At 43.2% G+C, this 27,569-nt stretch overlaps 1 protein-coding gene across 2 annotated transcripts in view; it reads left to right on the top strand.

Moving 5' to 3' along the window:
• The first annotated feature begins 5,538 nt into the window (after positions 1-5,538).
• The window catches only part of LOC126334705 (uncharacterized), a 46,664-nt gene continuing 24,633 nt past the window's right edge, over positions 5,539-27,569 (top strand). For both annotated transcript variants that reach the window (XM_049997211.1, XM_049997212.1), the window contains exons 1-3: positions 5,539-5,627; positions 8,222-8,318; positions 18,017-18,277. In XM_049997211.1, the coding sequence (XP_049853168.1) occupies positions 8,286-8,318; positions 18,017-18,277 (294 nt within the window). In that variant the 5' untranslated portion in view covers positions 5,539-5,627; positions 8,222-8,285. The remainder of the gene's footprint in view (positions 5,628-8,221; positions 8,319-18,016; positions 18,278-27,569) is intronic.

Raw genomic sequence — 27,569 nt, 5'->3', positions numbered from 1 at the left:
TTGGCATTGTTGCGTTCACAAACTTCACTGTTACACTCGTGATGCCTGTTTTACTGCTCGAATGACTCTGGCCAACAAGGCGGTTATGTTTGTATGGCTTTCAGGCTAAAACCCACAAAGCATGGGGGAAGCATAGTGCGGTCCGGGGTAACCCATTCGACTGGTAGGGGCGACTTGGGTGGCCCGTCTGCACCACCCTGTAGGCGGCCATCAGATAAATGGAACACCCTGTACTGTATACGGGGATGATTAGAGTGTATCTCTCCAGCGATCTTTGAGTACTTAAAGACACAGTACTAGATCGGAGAGGAAGAAACTGCAATACTTTTTAACTCTCGCAAATTCACAGAATATACAGAAGAATGGAAAAGAAAATTGAGAATGCGCTAGGTGACGATCAGTTTGGCTTTAGGAAAAGTAAACGCACGAGAGAGGCAATTCTGGCGTTACGTCTAATAATGGAAGCAAGGCTAAAGAAAAATCAAAACACTTTCATAGGATTTGTCGACCTGGAAAAAGCGTTCGACAATGTAAAATGGTGCAAGCTGTTCAAGATTCTGAAAAAAATAGGGGTAAGCTATAGGGAGAGACGGGTTATATACAACATGTACAACAACCAACAGGGAATAGTAAGAGTGGACGATCAAGAACGAAGTGCTCGTATTAAGAAGGGAGTAAGACAAGGCTGTAGCCTTTCGCCCCTACTCTTCAATCTGTACATCGAGGAAGCAATGATGGAAATAAAAGAAAGGTTCAGGAGTGGAATTAAAATACAAGGTGAAAGGATATCAATGATACGATTCGCTGATGACATTGCTATCCTGAGTGAAAGTGAAGAAGAATTAAATGATCTGCTGAACGGAATGAACAGTCTAATGAGTACACAGTATGGTTTGAGAGTAAATCGGAGAAAGACAAAGGTAATGAGAAGTAGTAGAAATGAGAACAGCGAGAAACTTAACATCAGGATTGATGGTCACGAAGTCAATGAAGTTAAGGAATTCTGCTACCTAGGCAGTAAAATAACCAATGACGGACGGAGCAAGGAGGACATCAAAAGCAGACTCGCTATGGCAAAAAAAGCATTTCCGGCCAAGAGGAGTCTACTAATATCAAATACCGGCCTTAATTTGAGGAAGCAATTTCTGAGGATGTACGTCTGGAGTACAGCATTGTATGGTAGTGAAACATGGACTGTGGGAAAACCGGAACAGAAGAGAATCGAAGCATTTGAGATGTGGTGCTATAGACGAATGTTGGAAATTAGGTGGACTGATAAGGTAAGGAATGAGGAGGTTCTACGCAGAATCGGAGAAGATAGGAATATGTGGAAAACACTGATAAGGAGAAGGGACAGGATGATAGGACATCTGCTAAGACATGAGGGAATGACTTCCATGGTACTAGAGGGAGCTGTAGAGGGCAAAAACTGTAGAGGAAGACAGAGATTGGAATACGTCAGGCAAATAATTGAGGACGTAGGTTGCAAGTGCTACTCTGAGATGAAGAGGTTAGCACAGGAAAGGAATTCGTGGCGGGCCGCATCAAACCAGTCAGTAGACTGATGACCAAAAAAATTCACTAGAACTGATTCATGAGCCAAGGAGAAACGTGATATAATGTTTCTCAGAACGGATGATAGAATGTTAAAGTGCTTCCCTGTTAACTCCACGCTGCCATACAAATCGAGCAGTAAATGTTGCACTTGTGCGAAGTGTTAACACTAATTCCGCCACTACTAGCGTGATTTATAATCCTATTATCTCTGGTTATGACTTCAATTTTACGCCGATACACCTACTTTTTAATTTAACTGCAGATGTGATAGGAATCTGTACAAGCGAGTTTTTCTTTATTTTCCTATTCAGATCATTTGAGCTTCATTCTATATTCCAGTACACCTGGTTTTGTGCTAGTCCTTTCATAAGCTCACAACTACTGTACTCTGCACTCTCTTTCTTAAATGTTTGTATTTTCCTAGCACCACAAATTTTCTAGTGCCAAGTTAAGTATTCGTGGACAGAGCAATGTGTGTTCCACTAATTAAAACTTATCGCCGGCCGCAGTGGCCGAGCGGTTCTACGCGCTTCTGTCTGGAACCTCGCGACCGCTACGGTCGCAGGTTCGAATCCTGCCTTGGGCATGGATGTGTGTGATGTCCTTAGGTTAGTTAGGTTTAAGTAGTTGTAAGTTCTAGGTAACTGATGACCTCAGCTGTTAAGTCCCTTAGTGCTCAGAGCCATTTGAACCATATTTGAACACTTATTCTTCTGCGTAGACTACATTCCCCGGCTCATTCTTTCAACATTTCCTACCTTTGTATTTCACCTGTGTTCGTAATTTTTCCCGTTCTTCGTTTATAACGCCTTTCCATTGTTTCTAGATTATTCGTCTCTGTACTTCGCATGATTAAAAAAAAAAAGGTTCAAATGGCTCTGAGCACTATGGGACTTAACATCTTAGGTCATCAGTCCCCTAGAACTTAGAACGACTGAAACTTAACTAACTGAAGGACATCACACACATCCATGCCCGAGGCCGGATTCGAACCTGCGACCGTAGCAGTCACGCGGTTCCGGACTGAGCGCCTTAACCGCGAGACCACTGCGGCCGGCGCATGATTCACCTTTCACGCCCACACGTTGCGTAGTCAGAAGAATTCAAGGTATATATTCAAAATTCTGTATAAGTACACAATGCCAGTAGGACTTCTTAAGATTGGGGATTTTTTTTTTTTTTCTGCCCCTACGTACTTGTTATATTGTCCTTACTTTTGCCATCGTGAGAAACCTTTCTTCAATGGTAAAAGTACTGTATAGCATTGGAATCAACTTAGTTGTTAGAATATTCAATCTCTCAACAACACTTTCGTCCTAGATCTTTAATCCTTAACCCATATTGTGAACACAGTTCCCTACTCATATTATTTAAACGGTTTATGTCTTCATTACACTTTCTCATAACTGCTATGTCACCTTCGAACCCTAATTCTGTACTTAACATTTTAAAAGTGTTATTCTTCTTTTGAAATTATTGCTTCCGTCATACTTCTTCAACATACCAGTTAAAAACTTAACAGGCAAAGATCAGGCCTGACTAACGCCCTTTTCAGCACGAACTTGTGTTTCCTCGTCCTAGACATCCGATACTAAGGCATCGTTTTTATGAATGTAGATTTCTCCTATAGTTTATATCAGTACTAAAGTGTGCCATCGACTCCTGCTATTTTCTCTGAAATCATGTCACTCGCCTACTGTATTACTTCTAAAATAACGGCTTGAGTAGGACACGAAAGAAGAAGAATAGCTCATTCATTCTGGATGCTGGTGACAGTCTTCATTCGCAGGCTACTACAGAACACTTGTAGGCCAAGATCAAATTGTCTTGTGGACTGCCAACTTCCGAATTGCCAACTAGCACTTCAAGAACATTACGCATTGTTAAAGCGGATGGAATTCCATTTCTGTCATAGTTTGTGAACTAGAATACGACTGCATGCCACTGTTTAAGGAGTACAAGCGTTTTTAAAGGTTTCTTGAAATATTTCATGGTGGGTCTGAACTGTTAACTTAGTTGTACATTACATTTCAAGTTTACGATATAATACTTCACAGATAAGAAATTATTTTCTGTACTTGTGAATACCTGCAGCCCCTATTTATTACTCGCTTTAAATAAGAATTTCCAACTGTTTTCTAGAATAATATCTCTAGAACTGACAAACACTATTTGAAAACATGGGAAGTTGAGGAATCAGGATAGAAAGCGAAAAAAAAATGAGATACGGTTGGTTCAAATTTCTCTAAGCACTATGGGACTTAACATCTGAGGTCATCAGTTCCCGAGACTTAGAACTACTGAAACTTAACTAAGCTAAGAACATCACACACATCCATGCCCAAGGCAGGATTCCAACCTGCGACCGTAGCAGCAGTGCGGTTCCGGACTGAAGCGCCTAGAACCGCTCGGCCACAGCGGCCGGCAAGAGATACAGCTTGTAGTGCAGGTAGTTCGCCGTTGCCATCCTCGGAGCTATGGACCAGGCCCACATTAGATAATGCTTCTTGGATAAAAAAAAAATCCCCATATTCTTACAGGAGATGGTAACAGTGAAACGTAGGAAAACGTGCTATGGATATATGTCCGAGAAAAACACTTTTTGCGATATGGGCCCTTTCAGTTGCGTTGATTCCAGGTTCCAGCTCTGTAAATTGACTCTAAATGGTTCAAATGGCTATGAGCACTATGATACTTAACTTCTAAGGTCATCAGTCCATTAGAACTTAGAAATACTTCAACCTAACTAACGTAAGAGCATCACACACATCCATGCCCGAGGCAGCATTCGAACCGGCGACCGTAGCGGCCGCGCGGTTCCAGATTGGAGCGCCTAGAACCGCTCGGCCACTCCGGCCGGCAAGATCCAAAGTTCACACCTTACATTTTATTCACCGATGAATGGAATAATAAATTAATGCAAGAACCGCATGCTGTCAGATGCAAAACATTGAGTGACCATGGCGATGTAGGTAATATGTTCGCTGTAGTATTAATACGTGGCAGGCACTGTTCATAGGAGCCTACATGGTTAGAGCACAAATTAGGAGACGAGGTTTATTTCTTTCTGCCTGGCAAAATACCAGTCCTACTGAAGAACTTGAAGACGACGAGTGCGGTTTATGCAAGACGGGACACAAGCTCGTTGTCTACACATCCCATAATAGTACCTAACACAAACGTTAAACGATTGTTGAGCGACGAATTGGTCGAGGGGATGTAGTAGCACGGAATTCCTGTACAGCTGACACAAGCCCTGAGATTCTATATTTATAGCTGTTTGTTACTCCATGTAAACCAACGTTAACACGTTGCAGGATTGTGTGTCCTATTCATATGACGAGTTCGCAGGAATTCGAGATGATTTTAGGAATAAGGATCGAGGATACGTATGTATGGGCGGTAGCCACGTTCAATATCTCATGTAATGTCAACAGAGAGACGTTTGTCATTGAATGAAAGTTTCATGTCTCAATAAGTAACTGTTTCCGGAAAAATATTATACATAGTATCTCTTGAAAGAATATGGAACACATTTATTAAAGCCCCTCCATAATTTAGTGGCGTGAATGAGTGCTTCTAAAATATGGAACTGTACGAAATAGAGGTAAATGTGGGTATTCTGAAGCCGCGCAACGTTCGTGGCGTGAGCTCCGCAACGTTTCATTTTAACAGAAGGCGTTTCAAATCCATTTCCTGTCTAACAGCGCACGTAACGTTAAGCGTATTAGCCATTTTACTTTCCCCCACCGAGAGTGTGCTTGACGCGGAAACTTATGGATACGATCTGACAGGTATTCTGCGACCTGGACGCAAACAGCTACCGCGGCACATGTTACCGTGTAAACAGACATGACGTCAGAAAGCTCTGGTGGAGAGCTTAGGGACGGCGGCAACAGACTTATCCGGGGAGGAGCCAATAAGCCGATAAGGTGGAGCAGGGGAGGGACAAGGAGGGGGGAGGGAGCTAATGAACTGTGAGGTGCCGTGCGGGGACAGGCCAGGACCGCGTCTCGCATCCATCCTGGTACAGCTCGCTGCCAGGGTTGACCCGTTTCATAAGACTTCTGGTAAGTGGTAAAACGTCTTGTTTCCGCAAGCTATGACGAAGCCCTAACATTATCTTTCAGTACGTAAAACATTGAGAACTTGTTGACAAAGAAAGCGACTCTCGTAAGACGTTAACTTTCGAATCAGTACTGCTCACGTCATTTACTTCTGTCACAACAGAAGGCAGCACGTGAAAGCGGCAGCTAGCTGAAGGTGGTGCTTATGAAGGCTTAAAAGCGTCTGTCTAATCGCTACTAACGCTACCTCCGTTCCCAGACGCTTTTTTCTGTATGTTGTATTAAGATTCAACAATAACTCAAGTATCAACAAGTTCCTCCTTTCTTGATAAATGCTTTTCTTTTTGTTTCACTCATCGTCTTGAAATATGGGCATAGTCGTCATCTTAGTGATCGTTTTTAAGCGTTATTTTTCGTCATTTCCAGTAAATTGTACTTAATTTTCTTGTCATTTTATTTCAAATAGCTCCCCTTGTACCCACAATTCACCCATTCGCCTTACAGTTCTACCTGACTAACATCCAACATTCACTGCGGCGAAATAAACGCATAAATTATTTGAACAATTTCTTCCATATCCGGAAATATCCTTGAGCACCAATTTGCCTTGTAACACTTTATGTTTTATAATGTTACTCTCTGCATTGTTTATACAAAAATTTATTTTTTTAACTTTTAATTTCTAATGAAATTCAGGGGTAAAACTTTGGTTATTTTCGGTTAAGCTTTCATAAAAACCACTGTGATTTTAGCCTAATTAAAAGGTTCCGAATCTGATATTTATATTTGTGTTACAGTTTTTCTTTATTCTTAAGAATGTTTATATTTAGCATATATCGCTAGGATTATGATACACCAGGATTTGTTCATGTGTTCTTCCAAGTAACATATATTTCCACACTAATAGCTCACAGTACATATTATATTTCTTGGTGCACTTAAACCCAAATTTCGAAATTTTTGACAAGATGCTCTGCGTATAGGCACGCTAAATACTCAAAAAGAAAAATTTTCTATCAAACCCTCTAAAATTACTACTTTCATTCTGTGTGATATTGTTATTAATAGTGATATTACGTGATCTACAAAATAATAAAAAATAGCTACCTTCACAAACTACTTCTGTTTCATCCAGAATTTAAATTGAATTTCATGTTTTGAGAAAACAAGTAAGAGTAGTATTTTAGTACGTGAGGATGACCTCTTTTCACATACGTTTTCTCGGTAACTGTCCACACAACTGAACATTATAATATTAGTTTCACAGCCTTGTCAAATAAAATGGAATAATTGACTACCTTTTTTCCTCTCTTTCTTCCTATGTTCAACATGTGTCCTTATTCCACTTAGTTTAATTTTTATTTCATTTAATGCAGTGCTAAATTATTTAGCTCAGATAGATTGCCTTACAATATGTTGATTGATATTCAGCTTAATATTCTCTTTATATATGTATTTATAAGCAGTGACATCTATTACGTAGCGGTTCAGCAGGGTACTTCGTGCTTTCATTTCACCACAGAGTTCTTTCCTACGTCCACTTATTCTCAAACTAAACTATACTTGTCTCAAATTCAGTTGTGTTGTACGTATTAAGCTGCTATTGATATTTCCCCTCTGTTTCTTTGAATTCTGGTTAATTGTTGTCGACTAAAGTCCTACCAAAAAACTACCACTGTAATTGCACATAAGTCTGCTGTGTCGAATAATCTTACCTCTGGTGCATATAATTCTCGTAGCGCAGAGAATGGAAAAGTACAATTGCTTCAGGGGTAAATCATGATAGATAACTTGAATGTAATGATGAAATCCAACATACGTTATTGAGCTTTGGAACAACTGGTGAAATAATTACTTTCCCATGCCTGAACATTTGTGCAAGCAATTTGTGTGGAACAACCAAGACAGTTTCTCTGTCTCTCTATTGGAGTATTAAGAATTGTTCCTGTTACAGATATAGCCGTAAGATATTTTTTTAATAAACAAATTTTTTAGTATATATAAATCTCAACATGCAAGATATAACCGTAACATACTTTTTTAATAAACAAATTTTTTGGTATATATAAATCTCAACATGCATGATATATTCGTTTTTGTAAGACTCCCCGGATACTTGATTTTCGATCGGTAAATTCGTTTGTCCTTATCCTTACATTACTAGATGCCGAAACCCATATATTTTCATTCTCTGCCATATGTACTTTTTTTAATAAACAAATTTTCTGATATATAGAAATCCCAACATGTATAATATATTTGTATTTGTAAGACTCCCCGGATACTTGATTTTCGACCGATAAATTCGTTTGTCCTTATCCTTACATTTCTAGATGGCGACAACCCATATATTTTCACTCTCTACCATACGTTCTCCGATAATTCTGCACAAAACTAATTGCATGGATGGCTACCAGCATATTACATTTATATACGGGGTTGTCGTATTGATCATTACCTTTCTCAAAGATTTCTGATTGCTCTCTGTAATAACGAAAAGTGAAACTATAAATGAAATTTTTTCTGCATATGTGGGAGTCTGTCTCAGTGTATTTGTGCAAGGACAGCTATTTTTACGTGGTTTTCTTCTTTTTCAGATCTGCATCACAGGACCCAGGAGTACAGCAACGTAAAGTCTGCTAGTTTCTACACAGCGTCACGATGCTCTGCGTAGTGTTGGTGCTCAGTTTTTGCGTAAGTCACCAATACAGAACTTACCAATATAGAAACCAAATTGGACTGTTGTATCTGTATCTCATTACTGGCAAGACTTGTAACGAAAATAATATCGATACTCACGAGGTCAAGAGCAGGATACTGTTCACTGACAGTTCCCTTCTCCGGCGGGATAATAAGCAAATACGTGCGGCATACAAAATCAGCTCCGACATAACATATTTTAACTCCATATGTATCATACGCTGTCATGCTACACTACGAATGGCTAGAGACCTGTATACCTTCCTAACTGACAACATTAATGTTTTAGGACACGCAGGGCGTCCTACCCGTTTTGGGAGGAGGAAGTCAAGGAGCTATTGAGTGGGCAACCCGTTCCCTGATTTTTGTGTAAGTATTCAGCCAACCGTGTAGCAGGCAGTCTGTCACTAAGACGCTTCTTCAAACAATGGGGGCTATTAATACGAACCATATATTTGTGTTGTCACAGCCGGATGTTTCGTAGGACTCCGATGCGCGTTCCTGAGAATACTCCGCATGAATTTTCACTTACGAGAACACACAATTTTCACATCACCAGGTGTGTATGTTTTCATCCAGTCAGGGAGCTGATGACCATGCAGCTGAGCGCAATACACCCAACATCAATAAAAAACTATATCGAAGACTAATATTTACGTCAAAATAACATACACGTTGAAAATAACCGGCCAATCTGCAGTAGGAAAAACAGTTTTCGGTGTGGTAGTACTTACAAATTCACGAAATGGTTTAGAGCAGGAAGGGATGGAAGGCCCTCCATGTCACCAGACACGGAACAACCGATCTATCGTGACTGCGACACTCCCCACTTTAGGTTTCGGCGACCTAAGATACTGTCACATATTCTGTATCAAAACACTTGAACGGGTGTGTTAACACAAGTCCTTCATAACGCTTCCCTAACTCGAGCTCCACTTAATTATGTAAACAAGTTTCGAGTATCCTTTATAATGTAACAGCACTGTAACAAGAGAAAATTTATTGAACATTCAGTATATAAGAAAGAACTGAATCAATGTACCTACATTTATATGATTGCTAATATTCCCGGAAAAAAAAGTCGAAAACTGGCGTCCAACACAGGTATGCATTTTACTGCTGTTAATGGTTCAAATGCCTCTAAGCACTATGGGAATTAACATCTGAGGTCATCAGTCCGCTATACCTAGAACTACTTTAACCTGTCTAACCTAAGGAAATCACACACAACCATTCCCGAGGCAGGATTGGAACCTGCGGCCGTAGCAGCAGCGCGGTTCCGGACTGAAGCGCCTAGAACCCCTCGGTCACAGCGGCCGGCGCTGCTGTTAAAGATAAGCAGTACAGTGACGTGTTCAGGCCTACATTTCTGTCATGTGAAGAGTCAACTACTCCTGCGCAGTTGTTTCGTTGGACAACGACCCGGGTCCCGCGACAGTCAGTTTTCTGCATTTAACTACTTCTGACTCTTTAAGTGCAATAGTTTCATCGTAGTTTGTCCTAATACCATGACTGTGCCGTTCAGCTGAAAAATGTTTGTGTGTGGCACTCTGTAATTCAGGGCTTCCCAACATGTGGTCCGCGGACCCCTTAGGGGTCCGCCGGGTCTTTCTAGGGGGTCCGCGGCCACCCTTCACCAAACCATGTAAAATAATGAGTAAAATTATTGAATAAAAATGTGAAAATCAAATTCATCACTATTTTTACTCGTGTGAAAGAAATATGTACTTTTACTTCAGGTAGTATTCCCAAGCAGCCTTTGCAGTTCCTTGGGACTGATGACCATAGATGTTAAGTCCCATATTACTCAGAGCCATTTGAACCATTTTGCAGTTCCTAAGTGAGAACGCATTCACAGTTGAGTGCCGGTGAATGTGGCTTCTCTGATCGCCTGTTTCGCAACAATACGGGGGCCGTTTGTGCGCCGGCTCACGGCGATAGATGCGCTGAAACCTTTTACGTATGCTCGGAGCGAGCTTTGTCGACCAGTCACAGCACTCGCTGGCACATATGCGGCCCCAGGCATCATTAAATGTTAAAATTGCTTTGTCAGTGCACTACCTACAGGGTGTTTGAAAAATGACCGGTATATTTGAAACTGCAATAAAAACTAAACGAGCAGCGATAGAAATACACCGTTTGTTGAAATATGCTTGGGACAACAGTACATTTTCAGGTGGACAAACTTTCGAAATTACAGTAGTTACAATTTTCAACAACAGATGGCGCTGCAAGTGATGTGAAAGATATAGAAGACAACGCAGTCTGTGGGTGCGCCATTCTGTACGTCGTCTTTCTGCTGTAAGCGTGTGCTGTTCACAACGTGCAAGTGTGCTGTGGACAACATGGTTTATTCCTTAGAACAGAGGATTCTTCTGGTGTTGGAATTCCACCGCCTAGAACACAGTGTTGTTGCAACAAGACGAAGTTTTCAACGGAGGTTTAATGTAACCAAAGGACCGAAAAGCGATACAATAAAGGATCTGTTTGAAAAATTTCAACGGACTGGGAACGTGACGGATGAACTTGCTGGAAAGGTAGGGCGACCGCGTACGGCAACCACAGAGGGCAACGCGCAGCTAGTGCAGCAGGTGATCCAACAGCGGCCTCGGGTTTCCGTTCGCCGTGTTGCAGCTGCGGTCCAAATGACGCCAACGTCCACGTATCGTCTCATGCGCCAGAGTTTACACCTCTATCCATACAAAATTCAAACGAGGCAACCCCTCAGCGCCGCTACCATTGCTGCACGAGAGACATTCGCTAACGATATAGTGCACAGGATTGATGACGGCGATATGCATGTGGGCAGCATTTGGTTTACTGACGAAGCTTATTTCTACCTGGACGGCTTTGTCAGTAAACAGAACTGGTGCATATGGGGAACCGAAAAGCCCCATATTGCAGTCCCATCGTCCCTGCATCCTCAAAAAGTACTGGTCTGGGCCGCCATTTCTTCCAAAGGAATCATTGGCCCATTTTTCAGATCCGAAACGATTACTGCATTACGCTGTCTGGACATTCTTCGAGAATTTGTGGCGGTACAAACTGCCTTAGACGACACTGCGAACACCTCGTGGTTTATGCAAGATGGTGCCCGGCCACATCGCACGGCCGACGTCTTTAATTTCCTGAATGAATATTTCGATGATCGTGTGATTGCTTTGGGCTATCCGAAACATACAGGAGGCGGCGTGGATTGGCCTCCCTATTCGCCAGACATGAACCCCTGTGACTTCTTTCTGTGGGGACACTTGAAAGACCAGGTGTACCGCCAGAATCCAGAAACAATTGAACTGCTGAAGCAGTACATCTTATCTGCATGTGAAGCCATTCCGCCAGACACGTTGTCAAAGGTTTCGGGTAATTTCATTCAGAGACTACGCCATATTTTTGCTATGCATGGTGTATATGTGAAAAATATCGTACTATAGAGTTTCCCAGACCGCAGCGCCAACTGTAATTTAGAAAGTTTGTCTGCCTGAAAATGTGCTGTTGTCCCAAGCATATTGCAACAAACGGTGTATTTCTATCGCTGCTCGTTTAGTTTGTATTGCCGTTTCAAATATACCGGTCATTTTTGAAACACCCTGTATTTCATAAGTCGATTTATGAAAAAATTTGTTAAATTGGCTCTGAGCGCTACCTAAGGACATGTCACACATCCATGCCCGAGGCAGGATTCGAACCTGGGACAGTAGCGGTCGCTCGGTTCCAGACTGTAGCGCTTAGAACCGCACGGCCACTCCGGCCGGCGCAATTTTTGAACTTCAAGTTGTTTTCGTTCATCTCTAAACCAAAGACTATTGATACATCGGAGGGGGGGGGGGGTAATTAAGAACATCCAACTTGCATTAAGAAGCTTTCAGTCCCCAATGGTTTCGCTCTGAAATTTAAAGTTACTGTGCTCTTGACACTCTAGGGATCCGCCATGGATTTTCGACTAAAGAAGGGGTCCACTAGCTGAGAAGGTTGGGAAGCCCTGCTGTAATTCCTCATCGGTGTTAGAAATAATTACATGGTCGCTGGAAAATTAAATCATCATTACATATTTAGCATCAAACGGATTGTTTTTATAGCATTCGCGACTAACGCAGAAAGACACTGCAGAAAAGTTTCAAATGTTTGAGAAAAAGTTTTAAATGTTGGAGGCGTACTATGCTCTTCTCGCATAGCTAAATGCAACTTTTGAAACGTTTATTTGCGGAAGTGCTTATTTCTGACTAGTAGACTCTTCAGATAGAAGCCTCAGATGAACAATAACCTGCCGCAGCGTCTAACGCAGTCTAAGGCAAAGATTTATTCACGGGCTAGTTACAATAAGGTAGCAATAAAACCATGTTAGGCATTAAAGATGTTACGCGAGAATTTGTATCTAATAAACGCCTACCTTTCAGGTAAACGAAATATTTATTAACTGTAACCGGTAGGAAATAGAAGAGTTATTGGCACTGTATGTCTAACCACTAGACTAAACTCAAATGTCACGAATTACACCCGAAGCCCTTTCGCAAGTGATATGTATTGAAGGCAACTGGGACTCCTGCTGGTACTTCAAAAAGTGACATTTAGCTGGGCAGAGCGATTACCGAGATGCGGAAGAAGTGATGAATATTTGATCACCCCTTTCACTTACTTATCAATGAGTATTCTTTAAAACAAAGAAACAAAGCATTGCATATTCACGACTAATTAATACATAATATTGCATTACATTAATACTTTTTCCACGGATCATGAGTACGACATTTTGTAATGATTTGGAACGTGTTAGCTTGACATAACCTATATTTACACGATATAGTTTCTTTTTTGCACTTTGCTGTTATATTTGAACTGGCAAGAGTTTTTAATAACAAATTTCATAAGTGAATATATGTATTGCGAAGGTACTGTGAATATCCCGAGTTCCTTAAATAAATGTCTGTAAGGTGATCTTGGGTGGGCTCCAGCTGTTATTCTGATTATACATTTTTATGCAATGAATACTTTTTCTCTTAATGATGACTTATTCCAATACATGATGCCATATCAAAGCAGTGAATGGAAATAGGCATAATAGGCTAATTTACTGATAGGTTTATCAGCACAATTTGCGGTAATCCTAATAGCATAAGTAGCTGAACATAAACGTTTCGGTAGATCATCAATGTGTTCCTTCCAGTTCAATTTCTAATCAGTGCTACACAGAAATTTTATATACTCTGCCTCAGCAACAGACTTATGTTCAAAGTCTATATTTATCAACAGCGTTATGCCATTTACTGTACAGAATTGTGTACTGTGTTTTCTCGAAATTTAGTGAGAGTCAATTTGCAGAGAACCACATGATAATTTTCTGAAATACATCATTTATAATTTCTTCACCTAGTTCTCGTTTGTTGGGTGTGTTTACTATACTTGCATCATCAGCAAAAAGAACTAGGTATGCATCTTCATGAACGTGGAGTGGCAGATTGTTAATAAATATTAAGAACAATAAAAGATCCAATGCAGAACCCTGTAAAACACCATTCTTCATCCTCACAAGTTAGAGGATTCTGCTGATGTTTGCAGACTGGCTGTACCGTTAACTTCAACCTGCATTCTTGCAGTTCAAAACGAAGTAAATAATTTGTGTACTGTCCACTCATACCACAAGACTTAAGCTTATCTAGAGGAATTTTATGACTCATAGAGTCAAAAGCCCTTGAGAGATCACAGAAAATTCCAGTGGGTGATTTTCGGTTATTCAAAGCATTTAATATGTGACCACTGAAAGCATATACAGTATTTTCTGTTGAAATTCCTTTCTCAAAACCAAACTGACATTTTGATAATACTTAATTTTTAGAAATAGGTGATGCCACTTTTGAATACATTATTGTTATCAACACAACAGCTCCGAAAACAGAATAGTATATTTTATTTCAGACGATTAATTGTGCCGTAATTACAGTCTTACTATATGCAAGAAAGATCAAAAAATATCACACCATTACATTGTCTTGCATTAGTGAGATAGGACTGTTCTTCTGAATCTCCCGTTACTTCTAAAGTGGCCGTTGAGCTTATGTAAGAGGTTTCGTTTATTCAGACTGATTCAAAAGGTTGAACACAAATTGAAGAAACTGATAGAGAAGTCGAAGTACATTAACTTTCAAATAGGAACTTATGAAAGTTTGGAAGGTAGGAGACGAGGTACTGGCGGAATTAAAGCTGTGAGGACGGGGTGTGAGTCGTGCTTGGGTACCTCGGTCGGTAGAGCACTTACCCTCGAAAGGCAAAGGTCTCAAGTTCGAGGCTCGGTCCGGCACACAGTTTTAATTTGCCAGAAAGTTTCAGAAACTTATGACCTTGGAAGCAATCGTGAGCCAGTGAAAGCTCTGGAGTGGCTGGAACAACGACAATCGATGTAAACGCCCCATAGTTTCAGAAAAGGTAGTGTACTGTTTTCTCTGCAGTGTGGCACAGTACATTACAGAAGGCGTCCAAAACGGCGACCATCACGATTTGCACAGGCATAATACCTTCGCAAAGAAACCTGGCGCACTCTACCATGTATACCAGGCATCGCGTAAATATCATGAAACGCTGAAAGTATCCTGGAGGGAAGTGTTTCTGCGTCGTGAACTGGTGTCGTGTATACGAGGCTTTTGATATGTCCTCGCAAGTAGTTGTATGTACACAGAAACATCTTATCTTCGCTGAACTTGCGGCACGTATGCTTCGGTTGTTGCTCCTGACATTCCAAACCTGTCACTGGATCACGATTGATTTCAAGAGAGTAATTTCCTATTCAATAATTGTTACATTTCGACTCCTCTATCAACTATTTCAGCCGTTGCGCAACATTCTAAATCATCCTGCAGACTATGTTACACCATACAAGGTCCATTCAATAAATAACCGAAAAATCTGAGTCTTTGCACAACCTTTTAAATCACGCTGCAGACAATGTTAAACCATACTAGGTCCACTCAACGAATAACCGAAAAAGTTGAATGAGAAATACAAAACTTCGAGAGAGTTTGCGGTTCTTTGTTACTTTTTGCTGGTGTCCAAGAACTATTATCAGACGAGGCTGGCATGCCTGCCGCGTGAATGGGATGCTGGGAATCAGTGAAACAAGATGGTGACACCCTAGCAGTGGGGTATCATTAGATTTCTGTTAAGGCTGAATTCAGTCAAAATTCGCCGTCGAATGGCAGTGACAACAAAAGTGTACGAGTGGGCGGGTAGGTTCAAATGCCGTGTAACAAGTGTTCATGAGTCGCCACTCCCAGAACTCTCTGTCTGTGCAGTCACGGAGATCAACACTACGAGAGTTGATCAGTTCATACTGGGAAATAGGCGTATTGCCGAAAGTGATATTGCAGCAACGATAAATATTAGCGTCAGATCAGCCCGCCACATTATTCGTGGCGTACTAATGTGCAAGTATGTGTCTAAAACATTTGACATCAAAAATGAAAGAAAGGTTCATGTAAATGTGCTGGGAGAACTGAAGTTCATTTCTCTGCCCCTCTCCTCGTATTCCCCGGATCTGGCACCTTCAAATTGTCGCATTTTCCATCCACTGAAAGAAGCTTTTACCGTCCCAAGGTTCGCCGATGACGAGGTCCAGGCACGAGTCCATGACTGGGTATGCACAAGCTCCCAATAATTCTTCGTACGTGGACTTGAGAAGCTAATCCAGCACTGTCGTAATGTATAAAATTTGGGAGGGATTACGTTGAAAAATAAATGTTGTGTTCTATTCTCGTAGTAGATTCCTTAAAATTAACTATACAAACACTGTTTTTTGCCTTGTTTCACTATTTTATTGTTAATGTTATTGCACAACCTAGGTTTAGGGTTATAATCCCATTTTCAAGTACATTACTGACTCACAAAGATGATACTGCACAGGTAAACGTGACGACAAGACAGAGATAATTGTTTCAAATGCGTAGCTTAACATACAACTACCTGCTTGTAGGTTGTAGGATGTTGAGACGAACCGGGGACAAAAGTGTCAGTGAAGGACCTTTTCGGAAAATTTTAAATTTATTGTTACTGTCTTCTATCTTTAAGCTAATGTCCAGGAAATTTATGATGCCCCCTCCCCACGGAACTCTAGGCTGATTCTTTGTACTTGAAAATGGGCTTATTAGACGAAACCTAGGTTGTGCAATAAGATTATTAATAAAATAATGAAACAAGGCCAAAAATAGTGTTTTTTTAGTTCAGTTTGAATGTTTCACCAAGAATCACAGTTGATTCAGTTAGAATGATTCTTTAAGACTTGGTATTTTTACTAAATGAACTTCGTATATAACGTACACGTATTGAGATCAGCTTACGTGTCCACGCTACTGCCAATCCCGGTATCTACATCATTTGATCATAATTATGCAGACGCTCCTGTATAGTGTGAAACTGACCATTGGATGTCACGAGGGGCCGATACACCAGTGTCAAAAGGGGGCGGATTGCATTTTATTGTCAGTATATACGCAGTAACTACAGAGTGAGTTGCTCAGGAAAGCTCAGTGACTTCTACATGTACATCCATACTCCGCAAGCCACCTGACGGTGTGTGTCGGAGGGTACCTGGAGAACCTCTATCGGTTCTCCCTTCTATTCCAGTCTTCCAAGTTGGGTTTGTCACCAAATGTCACGTAAGTAACAAATCCATCAGTTACAGTGGGTAACGTGACCCTCAAGTGGGAACACGAAGGAACGACCACCTGTAAACCAAGACCAGGAATACCTCAAGTAATGACGGACAGTGACTGACGGGCATTTTGTAGGGTGCTTGCATAATCTCACATGAAATCAAGGGTAGTAGTCGTGAGTTAAAAAGTACTACCAGTTGTGCAGTTAGGGGAATGGCACTGCATAGGGCGTTAAAAAGGAAGGGGTACCACAGTCGAGGAACCACATGTTTATGTATTTAAAGCTAAATGGCGCTTCAGGTGTGTGAAAAGCGCCGTTACTGAACAATGGGTGCCTGGAAAGCATTGGAGTGATGAATCACGCTATATCCTGTGGCAGTCACATGAAAGGGTTCGGATTTGGCGAATGCCTGGAAATCTTTGCATGTCATCATGTGCCGTGCCTACAGTGAACTACTGAGGATATTACCGAGTAGGGGCACCTTTCGTGGTTAGAATGTGGTCCGTTTCTCCGCTTAAGAAAATGCTAAGTTTGGAAGGGTATAAAAATCATTTACAGGACTGCGTACAGTGTATAGCACAGGGACATTGAGAGGCGATTATTGTATCAGCGTGACAATTCTCCATGTCATCAATTAGTATCTGACGCAATAGTTTATGGACAATAACATTCCTGAAATGGACTGGCTTTCTCAGAGTTTCTCTTTGGGGCGAATCAGAACGTAGACTTCCCTCAAGACCCCAACGTCCTACATCCTATTATCTCCGGTTTCTGCTCTCGAGGAATGGGCTGCCAATCCTTCACAGACATAACCTGAAAGTGTCCCCAGCAGAACGCTACCCGCCGTAAAGGCTAAGGGTAGACGCACCCTACATTACTTCTCCTAATATGTGTCCAAATACTTTGATCAGACAGTGCATATCCACTTGCAAAGTACACTAAATGTTCCGCGCCGATAAAGATGTTTCAAAACAAATTAAGCTGAACGCGTATTGCAAACTCTTGACGTGCTTTTAGCTTTTACATAATACATTTGATTTAATATGAACTTCCAGGTTGCGGTGGCCCCTTTTACAACAGTGGTGGATAGGAAACTGTATGCGTCTCCACTGACGACGGGGCCAACGACGCCGTCACCACAAGCAACGCCGACGACATCGACAAGGCTGACGACGTACACCGTGCCAACGACCAGGCAATCGACGACAGCAACCACCACTGGTGACGGCGTGCGGCCGCTGTCAGAGTGCGCTGTCCCCACTTTCTCCATGTCGCTGCGCAGTGCGAGGAACTCGTCCGGTGTGTGGACGGACGAGGTAAAGAACTTCATCCTACAATCCAGAGCAAAGGGACGGGGCACAAGTGCGGCGAAGTCGTTTTAGGAAGCAGCTGAACACCGCCCGCCAGCGTCCACAGTCGAGTATCACTTTACTAGAGTTCCTAGTGTCGTAGTACGAATTATCAAAGCCTAAACCAGGTGCTCCACAAATTGTCTCTACACTGGTAGTATTTTGCGAAATATAAACAACACTATCTTCGGTAGGACTAGCACGTAGCTTTACATGGTGCCACCCATCTTTTAAAGCATTCTAGATGGACTAACAGTAAAAGTTATACAAGTGCGAATAGAACTTAGCAGTCTGAGAGTTCCCTTCTGACTTAATTGTCTGCATACATAGCTCATTCATACACTCCTGGAAATGGAAAAAAGAACACATTGACACCGGTGTGTCAGACCCACCATACTTGCTCCGGACACTGCGAGAGGGCTGTACAAGCAATGATCACACGCACGGCACAGCGGACACACCAGGAACCGCGGTGTTGGCCGTCGAATGGCGCTAGCTGCGCAGCATTTGTGCACCGCCGCCGTCAGTGTCAGCCAGTTTGCCGTGGCATACGGAGCTCCATCGCAGTCTTTAACACTGGTAGCATGCCGCGACAGCGTGGACGTGAACCGTATGTGCAGTTGACGGACTTTGAGCGAGGGCGTATAGTGGCGTATAGTGGGCATGCGGGAGGCCGGGTGGACGTACCGTGGAATTGCTAAACACGTGGGGCGTGAGGTCTCCACAGTACATCGATGTTGTCGCCAGTGGTCGGCGGAAGGTGCACGTGCCCGTCGACCTGGGACCGGACCGCAGTGACGCACGGATGCACGCCAAGACCGTAGGATCCTACGCAGTGCCATAGGGGACCGCACCGCCACTTCCCAGCAAATTATGGACACTGTTGCTCCTGGGGTATCGGCGAGGACCCTTCGCAACCGTCTCCATGAAGCTGGGCTACGGTCCAGCACACCGTTAGGCCGTCTTCCGCTCACGCCCCCACATCGTGCAGCCCGTCTCCAGTGGTGTCGCGACAGGCGTGAATGGAGGGACAAATGGAGACGTGTCGTCTTCAGCGATGAGAGTCGCTACTGCCTTGGTGCCAATGATGGTCGTATGCGTGTTTGGCGCCGTGCAGGTGAGCGCCACAATCAGGACTGCATACGACCGAGGCACACAGGGCCAACACCCGGCATCATGGTTTGGGGAGCGATCTCCTACACTGGACGTACACCTCTGGTGATCGTCGAGGGGACACTGAATAGTGCACGGTACATCCAAACCGTCATCGAACCCATCGTTCTACCATTCCTAGACCGGCAAGGGAACTTGCTGTTACAACAGGACAATGCACGTCCGCATGTATGCCGTGCCACCCAACGTGCTCTAGAAGGTGTAAGTCAACTACCCTGGCCAGCAAGATCTCCGGATCTGTCCCCCATTGAGAATGTTTGGGACTGGATGAAGCGTCGTCTCACGCGGTCTGCACGTCCAGCACGAACGCTGGTCCAATTGAGGCGCCAGGTGGAAATGGCATGGCAAGCCGTTTCACAGGTCTACATCCAGCATCTCTACGATCGTCTCCATGGTAGAATAGCAGCCTGCATTGCTGCGAAAGGTGGATATACACTGTACTAGTGCCGACATTGTGCATGCTCTGTTGCCTGTGTCTACGTGCCTGTGGTTCTGTCAGTGTGATCATGTGATGTATCTGACCCCAGGAATGTGTCAATAAAGTTTCCCCTTCCTGGGACAATGAATTCACGGTGTTCATATTTCAATTTCCAGGAGTGTACAAACTGATCACATTTTGCGATCCTAAAACCGAGCTTCACAGTGAATCAGCGTATCATGTTAGTATCTTCATACCTACATGGTGTGTAAACATTTTAATAATGATAAACTTTACCTCTGTGTTACCTTATACAATATGGCATGGTAGTGCAATGGTAATTTCACAAAACATTACAATTTTAATTTTTTAAATTCCCATTTCAAAACATTAAGTCATCTATTGTACATTCTTCAAATTCCTTCATCTTATAGAAGGCTTTACTCTTTATCCACTTTGTTGTACACTTTTAAATATGTTTGGGGGCACTGATGAGGCATTTAGGTTACTTTGTCACATTGTTTGTGATCGGTTTAATAAAGCGTCCACAAATGACAACTGTCATCTATATACTTCACTAAAAACACTAGTACACTGGTACGCACATACTTCTGAGGGGTAACATGACACTGTAATGCATAATACAGCCAATAGATGGTGAATGATTTTTATTGTTGCCTACTTTGAAAGTGATGTATTGCACAGTTTGTAGTATATCTATGACAACATTAGTTGTGGAGGCTTCACCAACATCTGTATAACTGCTAGCCATTGGAAAAAGACTTAGCTCTGACTGATTTTCTTCCACAGAGTTAGTGACCACCTCAGCTGTAGCGATCTGACTCTGCCTGATTCCTTCTGACACAGTTTTATTATCTTGTTCTTGTAATACAATATTATCATGTCGAATTACTTTTAACAGATGTCTTCTTGTTCGCAGCCAGTTTCCAAGCGCTGATCATAGTATCTTGCTATCTTTATCTTTCCATTGTACACTTTTCCTGAACTGACTTTCTGAAGGTCTTTTTAGGCCAATTCCTGAAAAGAAACCAATTTGTAATTGAATTGAGAAAATAACGGTCTGTATATCCATGCTGCATACATAGTGTTATGAACCCAAAACTACTTTACAGTTTGACCCATTTGCGGAAGGATTGTTCTTTCTGGGCTAGGCCAAGGTCTCGTCATGGTTACTGTGGCGATACCTGTAAGACACCGCTAGCCCACGCCTCTCGCGGTGTACGTTTAACCCCATTTAAATGACGCGCCAAGCGCGCGCCCAGCGGCTGTACGATTAATTAAATAATCGGCGTGCTAATCACAGTTGAAATCTCTGGTCCAGAGGGACGTGAAGAGGCGGTGGTCCAGAGAGAGAGTAGAGTCAGTCGAGTCTAGTTCAGTCTTAAGAGTCAGTCGAGCTAGAAAGTGTCTTGTGAAACGATCATTCTGTGGATAATATTAGTGTGATGATTTCTTTTATATGTGTTGTGTTGTCTTCTTCGATGAGTAAAAAAAAATATAGGTAAAATAAATTTTTGTGATGTCCATCAATAAGTTCATTCCAGTACAAATAGAACCACTTCCCTTCACCTTTATTCACCCTTTTTTCTTTCTTTCCTTTCAACAAAACAAAAAAACAAAAAAATTACCACCCTCCCTTTTTTTTTAATTCCGGACATCACATTACTCTGACCTACTTTCACTTTTAAGCAATTTCCCCTACCCTCAAGACATGTGCTATACAACATAATAGCTCAAGCTCCTAATTTATTTATTTAATTTTGGACCTGTGACATCTTGTACAGACACAGGACAAGCCAGTACAGAAAACAGAGGAGATGAAGATTACCCACACACAACACAGGGTGTTACGAAAAGGTACGCCCAAACTATCAGGAAACGTTCCTCATACACAGATAAAGAAAAGATGTTATGTGGACATGTGTCTGGAAACGTTTAATTTCCATGTTAGAGCTCATTTTAGTTTCTTTCACCTATGCTCAATGGAGCACGTTATCATGATTAAAATGAATTCACGGTGTTCTTATTTCAATTTCCAGGTGTGTATGTTTTGATGAGTGCGTTCGCGAGTATCAAAATATATTATGTAAATGGTCGTATTCTTGGACTTCATTGACTCAGAAGCTTAAATGTCTTACACGGGTTCAGATGGCTCTGAGCACTATGCGACTTAACTTCTGAGGTCATCAGTCGCCTAGAACTTAAAACTGATTAAACCTAACTAACCTAAGGACGTCACACAAATCTATGCGCGAGACAGGATTCGAACCTGCGACAGGAGTGGTCGTTCAGCTCCAGACTGTAGCGCCTAGAACCGCACTGTCACTCCAGCCGGCTGTTTTACACGGCCAAGAGATCAGAGACATTAGTATTTATTATGAATTTCAACCTGATACCTCTTTACCGGTTCCAGAGAGAGACGACTCAGTATATGGACGGACAACAAAGTGGCCCTGTAACTAACGCAGGCAGTGGCGGTGGGGGGGGGGGGGAGGGAGGGGAGGGGGGGAGGGGGGGGAAGGGGTAGGGCGGGCAATCGTCCCCGCGGTAGAAATTCGTGGGAGAGAGTGGGAGGACTATCACACTCAAAGACCAAAGAAACTTGTATAGGCATGCGTATTCAAACACAGAGATGTGTTAAGAGAAGAATACCGCGCTGCGGTCGGCAACGCCTATATACGACAGCAAGTGTTGGATCGATTACTACTGCTGCCACAACGGCAGGTTATAAAGATTTAAGCGAGTCTGAACGTGGTGTTACAGTCAAGGTAGCGATAAAGTGGGGATTTCACCGTGCGACTATTACGCGAGTGCATCGTGAATATCAGGAATCCGTAAAAACATCTACGACATCCCCTGCGACGGAAAAAGGTCCTGCAAGAACGGGACTAACGACGACTGAAGAGAATCGTTCAACGTGACAGAAGTGAGATTTCAGTGCTGGACCATCAACAAGTGTCATCGTGCGAACCATTCAACGAAACAACATCGATATCAGTTTTCGAAGACGAAGGCCCACTCGTGTACCCTTGATGAGCGCACGGCACAAAGCTTTACGCCTTGCCTGGGACGGTCAACACTGACGTTGTACTGTTGATGACTGGAAACATTTGACTCGTCGGACGAATCTCGTTTCAGATTGTATCGAGCGGATGGATGTGTACGGGTATGGAGACAACCTTATTAGATTAGATTAGATTAGATTAGTTTTTCGTTCCATAGATCCGTGCTGAGGAGGTCCTCGTGGATGTGGAACATGTCAATCCATGAATCCATGGACCCTGCATGTCAGCAGGGAACTGTTCAAACTTGTGGAGGCTCTATAATCGTGTGGGGCGTGAGCAGCTGGAGCGATATGGGACTCCTGATCCATACAGATGCGACTCTGACAGGTGATGCGTACGTAAGAATTCAGTGTGATCACTTGCATCTATTCATGTCCATTGCGCATTCCGTCGGACTTGGGCAATTCCAGCAGGACTCTGCGACGCCGCACACGCCAAAAATTGGTACAGAGTGGCTCCAGGAACAGTCACCAGACTCCCGAAACATGAACATTATTGAGCATATCTGGGATGCCTTGCAACCTGCTGCTCAGAAGACATCCCCACCTCCTCTTACTCATACGGATTTACAGCTTTGCAGTATTCATGGTATCAGTTCTCTCCAGCACTGTTTCAGACTTCAGTCGAATCCACGACACGTCGTGTTGCGGCACTTCTACGTTCCCCTGTAGTCCTACAGGATGTTAAGGCTGGTGTACCAGTTTCTTTGGCTCTTCAGTGTAGAACACTACAACTGTTGACACTGAGGGTAATTTTCAGTGAGTTAACTACAACCATTTGCTTTTATAGGTGTGTTTTTGGCTACGATGACATTTCAAGATGCCTGGTATCCTTCCTTCAGATGTTTACACTTATTTACTAGGCGTGAATATCGTTCCTGCTCTAATGACGTTGCAGAATATTGGAACGGAATTCTTAACCCTGCTACCTCCCTTAAAAAATATGTACACATATTATACAATGACCAGGTATGTTATAAAAAATTATTATATTTTTAAATCTAGGTTTATTTTTTACATCATCAACAAATTTTACAGTATTACATGCCAACAATTTCAACAATGATGTAAGCTCATCCAGTATGCGCAAAAAGTTCTGAGCTCCACGAGTTTTTTTTTTTTTTTTTTTTTTTTTTTTTTTTTGTACTTACACCGAATGAGCTGAACAGCTTGCACATTGTCATTTGAAGTTTCAGTATCTGAAACGTTTTCTGAATCAGACGTAGAATGAATATTGTCATCAGTAGTGTAATTTTCTCCTTCAGAAATATTCTCATAGCTGTAAGATGCATTTACTAATGATTCCAATTGCTCGTAAGAAAGAACTCGTTTCGTCGTGGTAACCACCAAGAAATTACTACGATAGGCACCTGAACTGATTGTGCACACTGCAGTTGATGAGCAAATGTGTGTGAATTCCTAAGGGACCAAATTGCTGAGGTCATCGGTCCCTAGACTTACACAATACTTAAACTAACTTATGCACAGAACAAAACACACACACACACACGCACACACACACGCGCGCGCGCGCGCGCGCGCGCGCGCCAGACGGAGCACTCGAACCTCCGGACGGAGGGGCAGCGCATTCCGTGACATTGTGCCTCTAACCAAGCGGCCACTCCGAGCGACGAACAGTTAATAAGATGTAACTGTTAGTTATAATGTTCTACTGTATTTCAACGCAATCAGCAACTCGCATTGTTGCGTATTGTTCGCACATTTCAACAATAAAGAATCAGGTATTTACACTCCTGGAAATGGAAAAAAGAACACATTGACACCGGTGTGTCAGACCCACCATACTTGCTCCGGACACTGCGAGAGGGCTGTACAAGCAATGATCACACGCACGGCACAGCGGACACACCAGGAACCGCGGTGTTGGCCGTCGAATGGCACTAGCTGCGCAGCATTTGTGCACCGCCGCCGTCAGTGTCAGCCAGAAACACTGGTAGCATGCCACGACAGCGTGGACGTGAACCGTATGTGCAGTTGACGGACTTCGAGCGAGGGCGTATAGTGGGCATGCGGGAGGCCGGGTGGACGTACCGCCGAATTGCTCAACACGTGGGGCGTGAGGTCTCCACAGTACATCGATATTGTCGCCAGTGGTCGGCGGAAGGTGCACGTGCTCGTCGACCTGGGACCGGACCGCAGCGACGCACGGATGCACGCCAAGACCGTAGGATCCTACGCAGTGCCGTAGGGGACCGCACCGCCACTTCCCAGCAAATTAGGGACACTGTTGCTCCTGGGGTATCGGCGAGGACCATTCGCAACCGTCTCCATGAAGCTGGGCTACGGTCCCGCTCACTAGGCCGTCTTCCGCTCACGCCCCAACATCGTGCAGCCCGCCTCCAGTGGTGTCGCGACAGACGTGAATGGAGGGACGAATGGAGACGTGTCGTCTTCAGCGATGAGAGTCGCTTCTGCCTTGGTGCCAATGATGGTCGTATGCGTGTTTGGCGCCGTGCAGGTGAGCGCCACAATCAGGACTGCATACGACCGAGGCACACAGGGCCAACACCCGGCATCATGGTGTGGGGAGCGATTTCCTACACTGGCCGTACACCTCTGGTGATCGTCGAGGGGACACTGAATAGTGCACGGTACATCCAAACCGTCATCGAACCCATCGTTCTACCATTCCTAGACCGGCAAGGGAATTTGCTGTTCCAACAGGACAATGCACGTCCGCATGTATCCCGTGCCACCCAACGTGCTCTAGAAGGTGTAAGTCAACTACCCTGGCCAGCAAGATCTCCGGATCTGTCCCCAATTGAGCATGTTTGGGACTGGATGAAGCATCGTGTCACGCGGTCTGCACGTCCAGCACGAACGCTGGTCCAACTGAGGCGCCAGGTGGAAATGGCATGGCAAGCCGTTCCACAGGACTACATCCAGCATCTCTACGATCGTCTCCATGGGAGAATAGCAGCCTGCATTACTGCGAAAGGTGGATATACACTGTACTAGTGCCGACATTGTGCATGCTCTGTTGCCTGTGTCTATGTGCCTGTGGTTCTGTCAGTATGATCATGTGATGTATCTGACCCCAGGAATGTGTCAATAAAGTTTCCCCTTCCTGGGACAATGAATTCACGGTGTTCTTATTTCAATTTCCAGGAGTGTATTTCGTCATGAAAAATCGTTAAGTATAGAGAAAAGTCACGTAGCCAAAATTACTTGACTATAATATTTGTACGTACTGTGAAGTTTTAAGCCCCCCGGGTCATATTGACACAATGAACGCAAGAGTAATAAATTAAGTTTTAGCGAGGGGTAGAAAAGTATTTTTTTTTTAATTTGAGTTTTAAGGTATTTACAAGACAACGAGTTTGGAGCAATACCATTTAAGAATTAAGAAGTTGAAGGGTTAAGGCAGCTTCTGAAAACGCACTAAGGCAAGAAACAATGTTCATGACGCGTAGACATCTGAAGATGACGTGAACATAAAATAAACGTACTCTCAAAAACTTTTCTCTCGAGGCATAGTTTGCTGGCATGGAGTGTCGGAAAAGGAGTGCCACCCGTATCGATGTGTCACCGCAAAATGATTAACATCAGACGCTATAGTTTTAGTTTTATGCAATACGAACACTGTTGTCCGTCAGGTGACGAGGCTGTCCGCGAGGATCATTATGTATTTGAGTGAGGGCCGCGGATAGTTAAACGTTACCCATGATATCTATAAAGGTTGCATTTTTACCGAGTGAAGCATGGAACCGTGATATCCTACAATAGTTTCTCACATGTTGCAAGGTATGTCAAAGTCATATTTTCGGCGCTTGAGCTATCACTTCTTCCATGGAAAGCTTAATCATCCACTTGATACTTCTCTCATTGAAGACTACTGGTTATGAGGCAGCATTATTCCCATTCCGTGCTCCTGGGTGAGCCCAAACGCTACCAAAAATTTTAGGAAGTTTTTCAGGAACATTCTGAGTGTCTTTTGGGTACAAGAAACCCGCGGTTTCTGGTGCCTAGTTACAAGTAATGCAATTATGGCTGCTGCGGTTACCCTAATTTACCTTTGTTTCTGTGAAAAAATCTTGCAACAGAAAGAAAGCCTGTAATACACGACTACTAAAGTGTTCAACGCAGAATATAGATTATAGCTAAACCTTCAAAGGAAAGGCACTCTGCTTAGTTTGCCGTCGCGGCGAGTACAGCTCTGGAACGCGTAGTGATGACACTCTTCCATTACTTTCAGAAGAGTCCATACTCAGGATGTCTGTAGGCCAACTCTTCACCGGATGACCTCACCATAGTGCTCTGTATCGTTTTTAACGTACCCCTCGGGTGACGACTCAGCGGAGCAGCGCCTCTGAGGAAGTCCAGCGCAGTCCTGGACGAAACGTAAGGAGCAGAAAAGTTCTTGGACCACGACCTCACATCCCGGAAAGTATATCAACAGCCATGTCACCCGGTCGTGAAGGCCTTCATTGTACTATCCATTATTAGTTTGCGTTATTTAGTAGATGCAGTTCAGGTCCACTGCGTTACAATCCCACCTGTTCTGTTTGACGTAGGCTCATAACTTGCTGGTTTACAGATTCATAACGCGTAGTACTGTTGTT

This window comes from Schistocerca gregaria, chromosome 2 (genome assembly GCF_023897955.1).
Source record: "Schistocerca gregaria isolate iqSchGreg1 chromosome 2, iqSchGreg1.2, whole genome shotgun sequence".
NCBI classification, from domain to species: Eukaryota; Metazoa; Arthropoda; class Insecta; order Orthoptera; family Acrididae; genus Schistocerca; species Schistocerca gregaria.
This window is presented reverse-complemented; position numbering and strand designations above follow the sequence as displayed.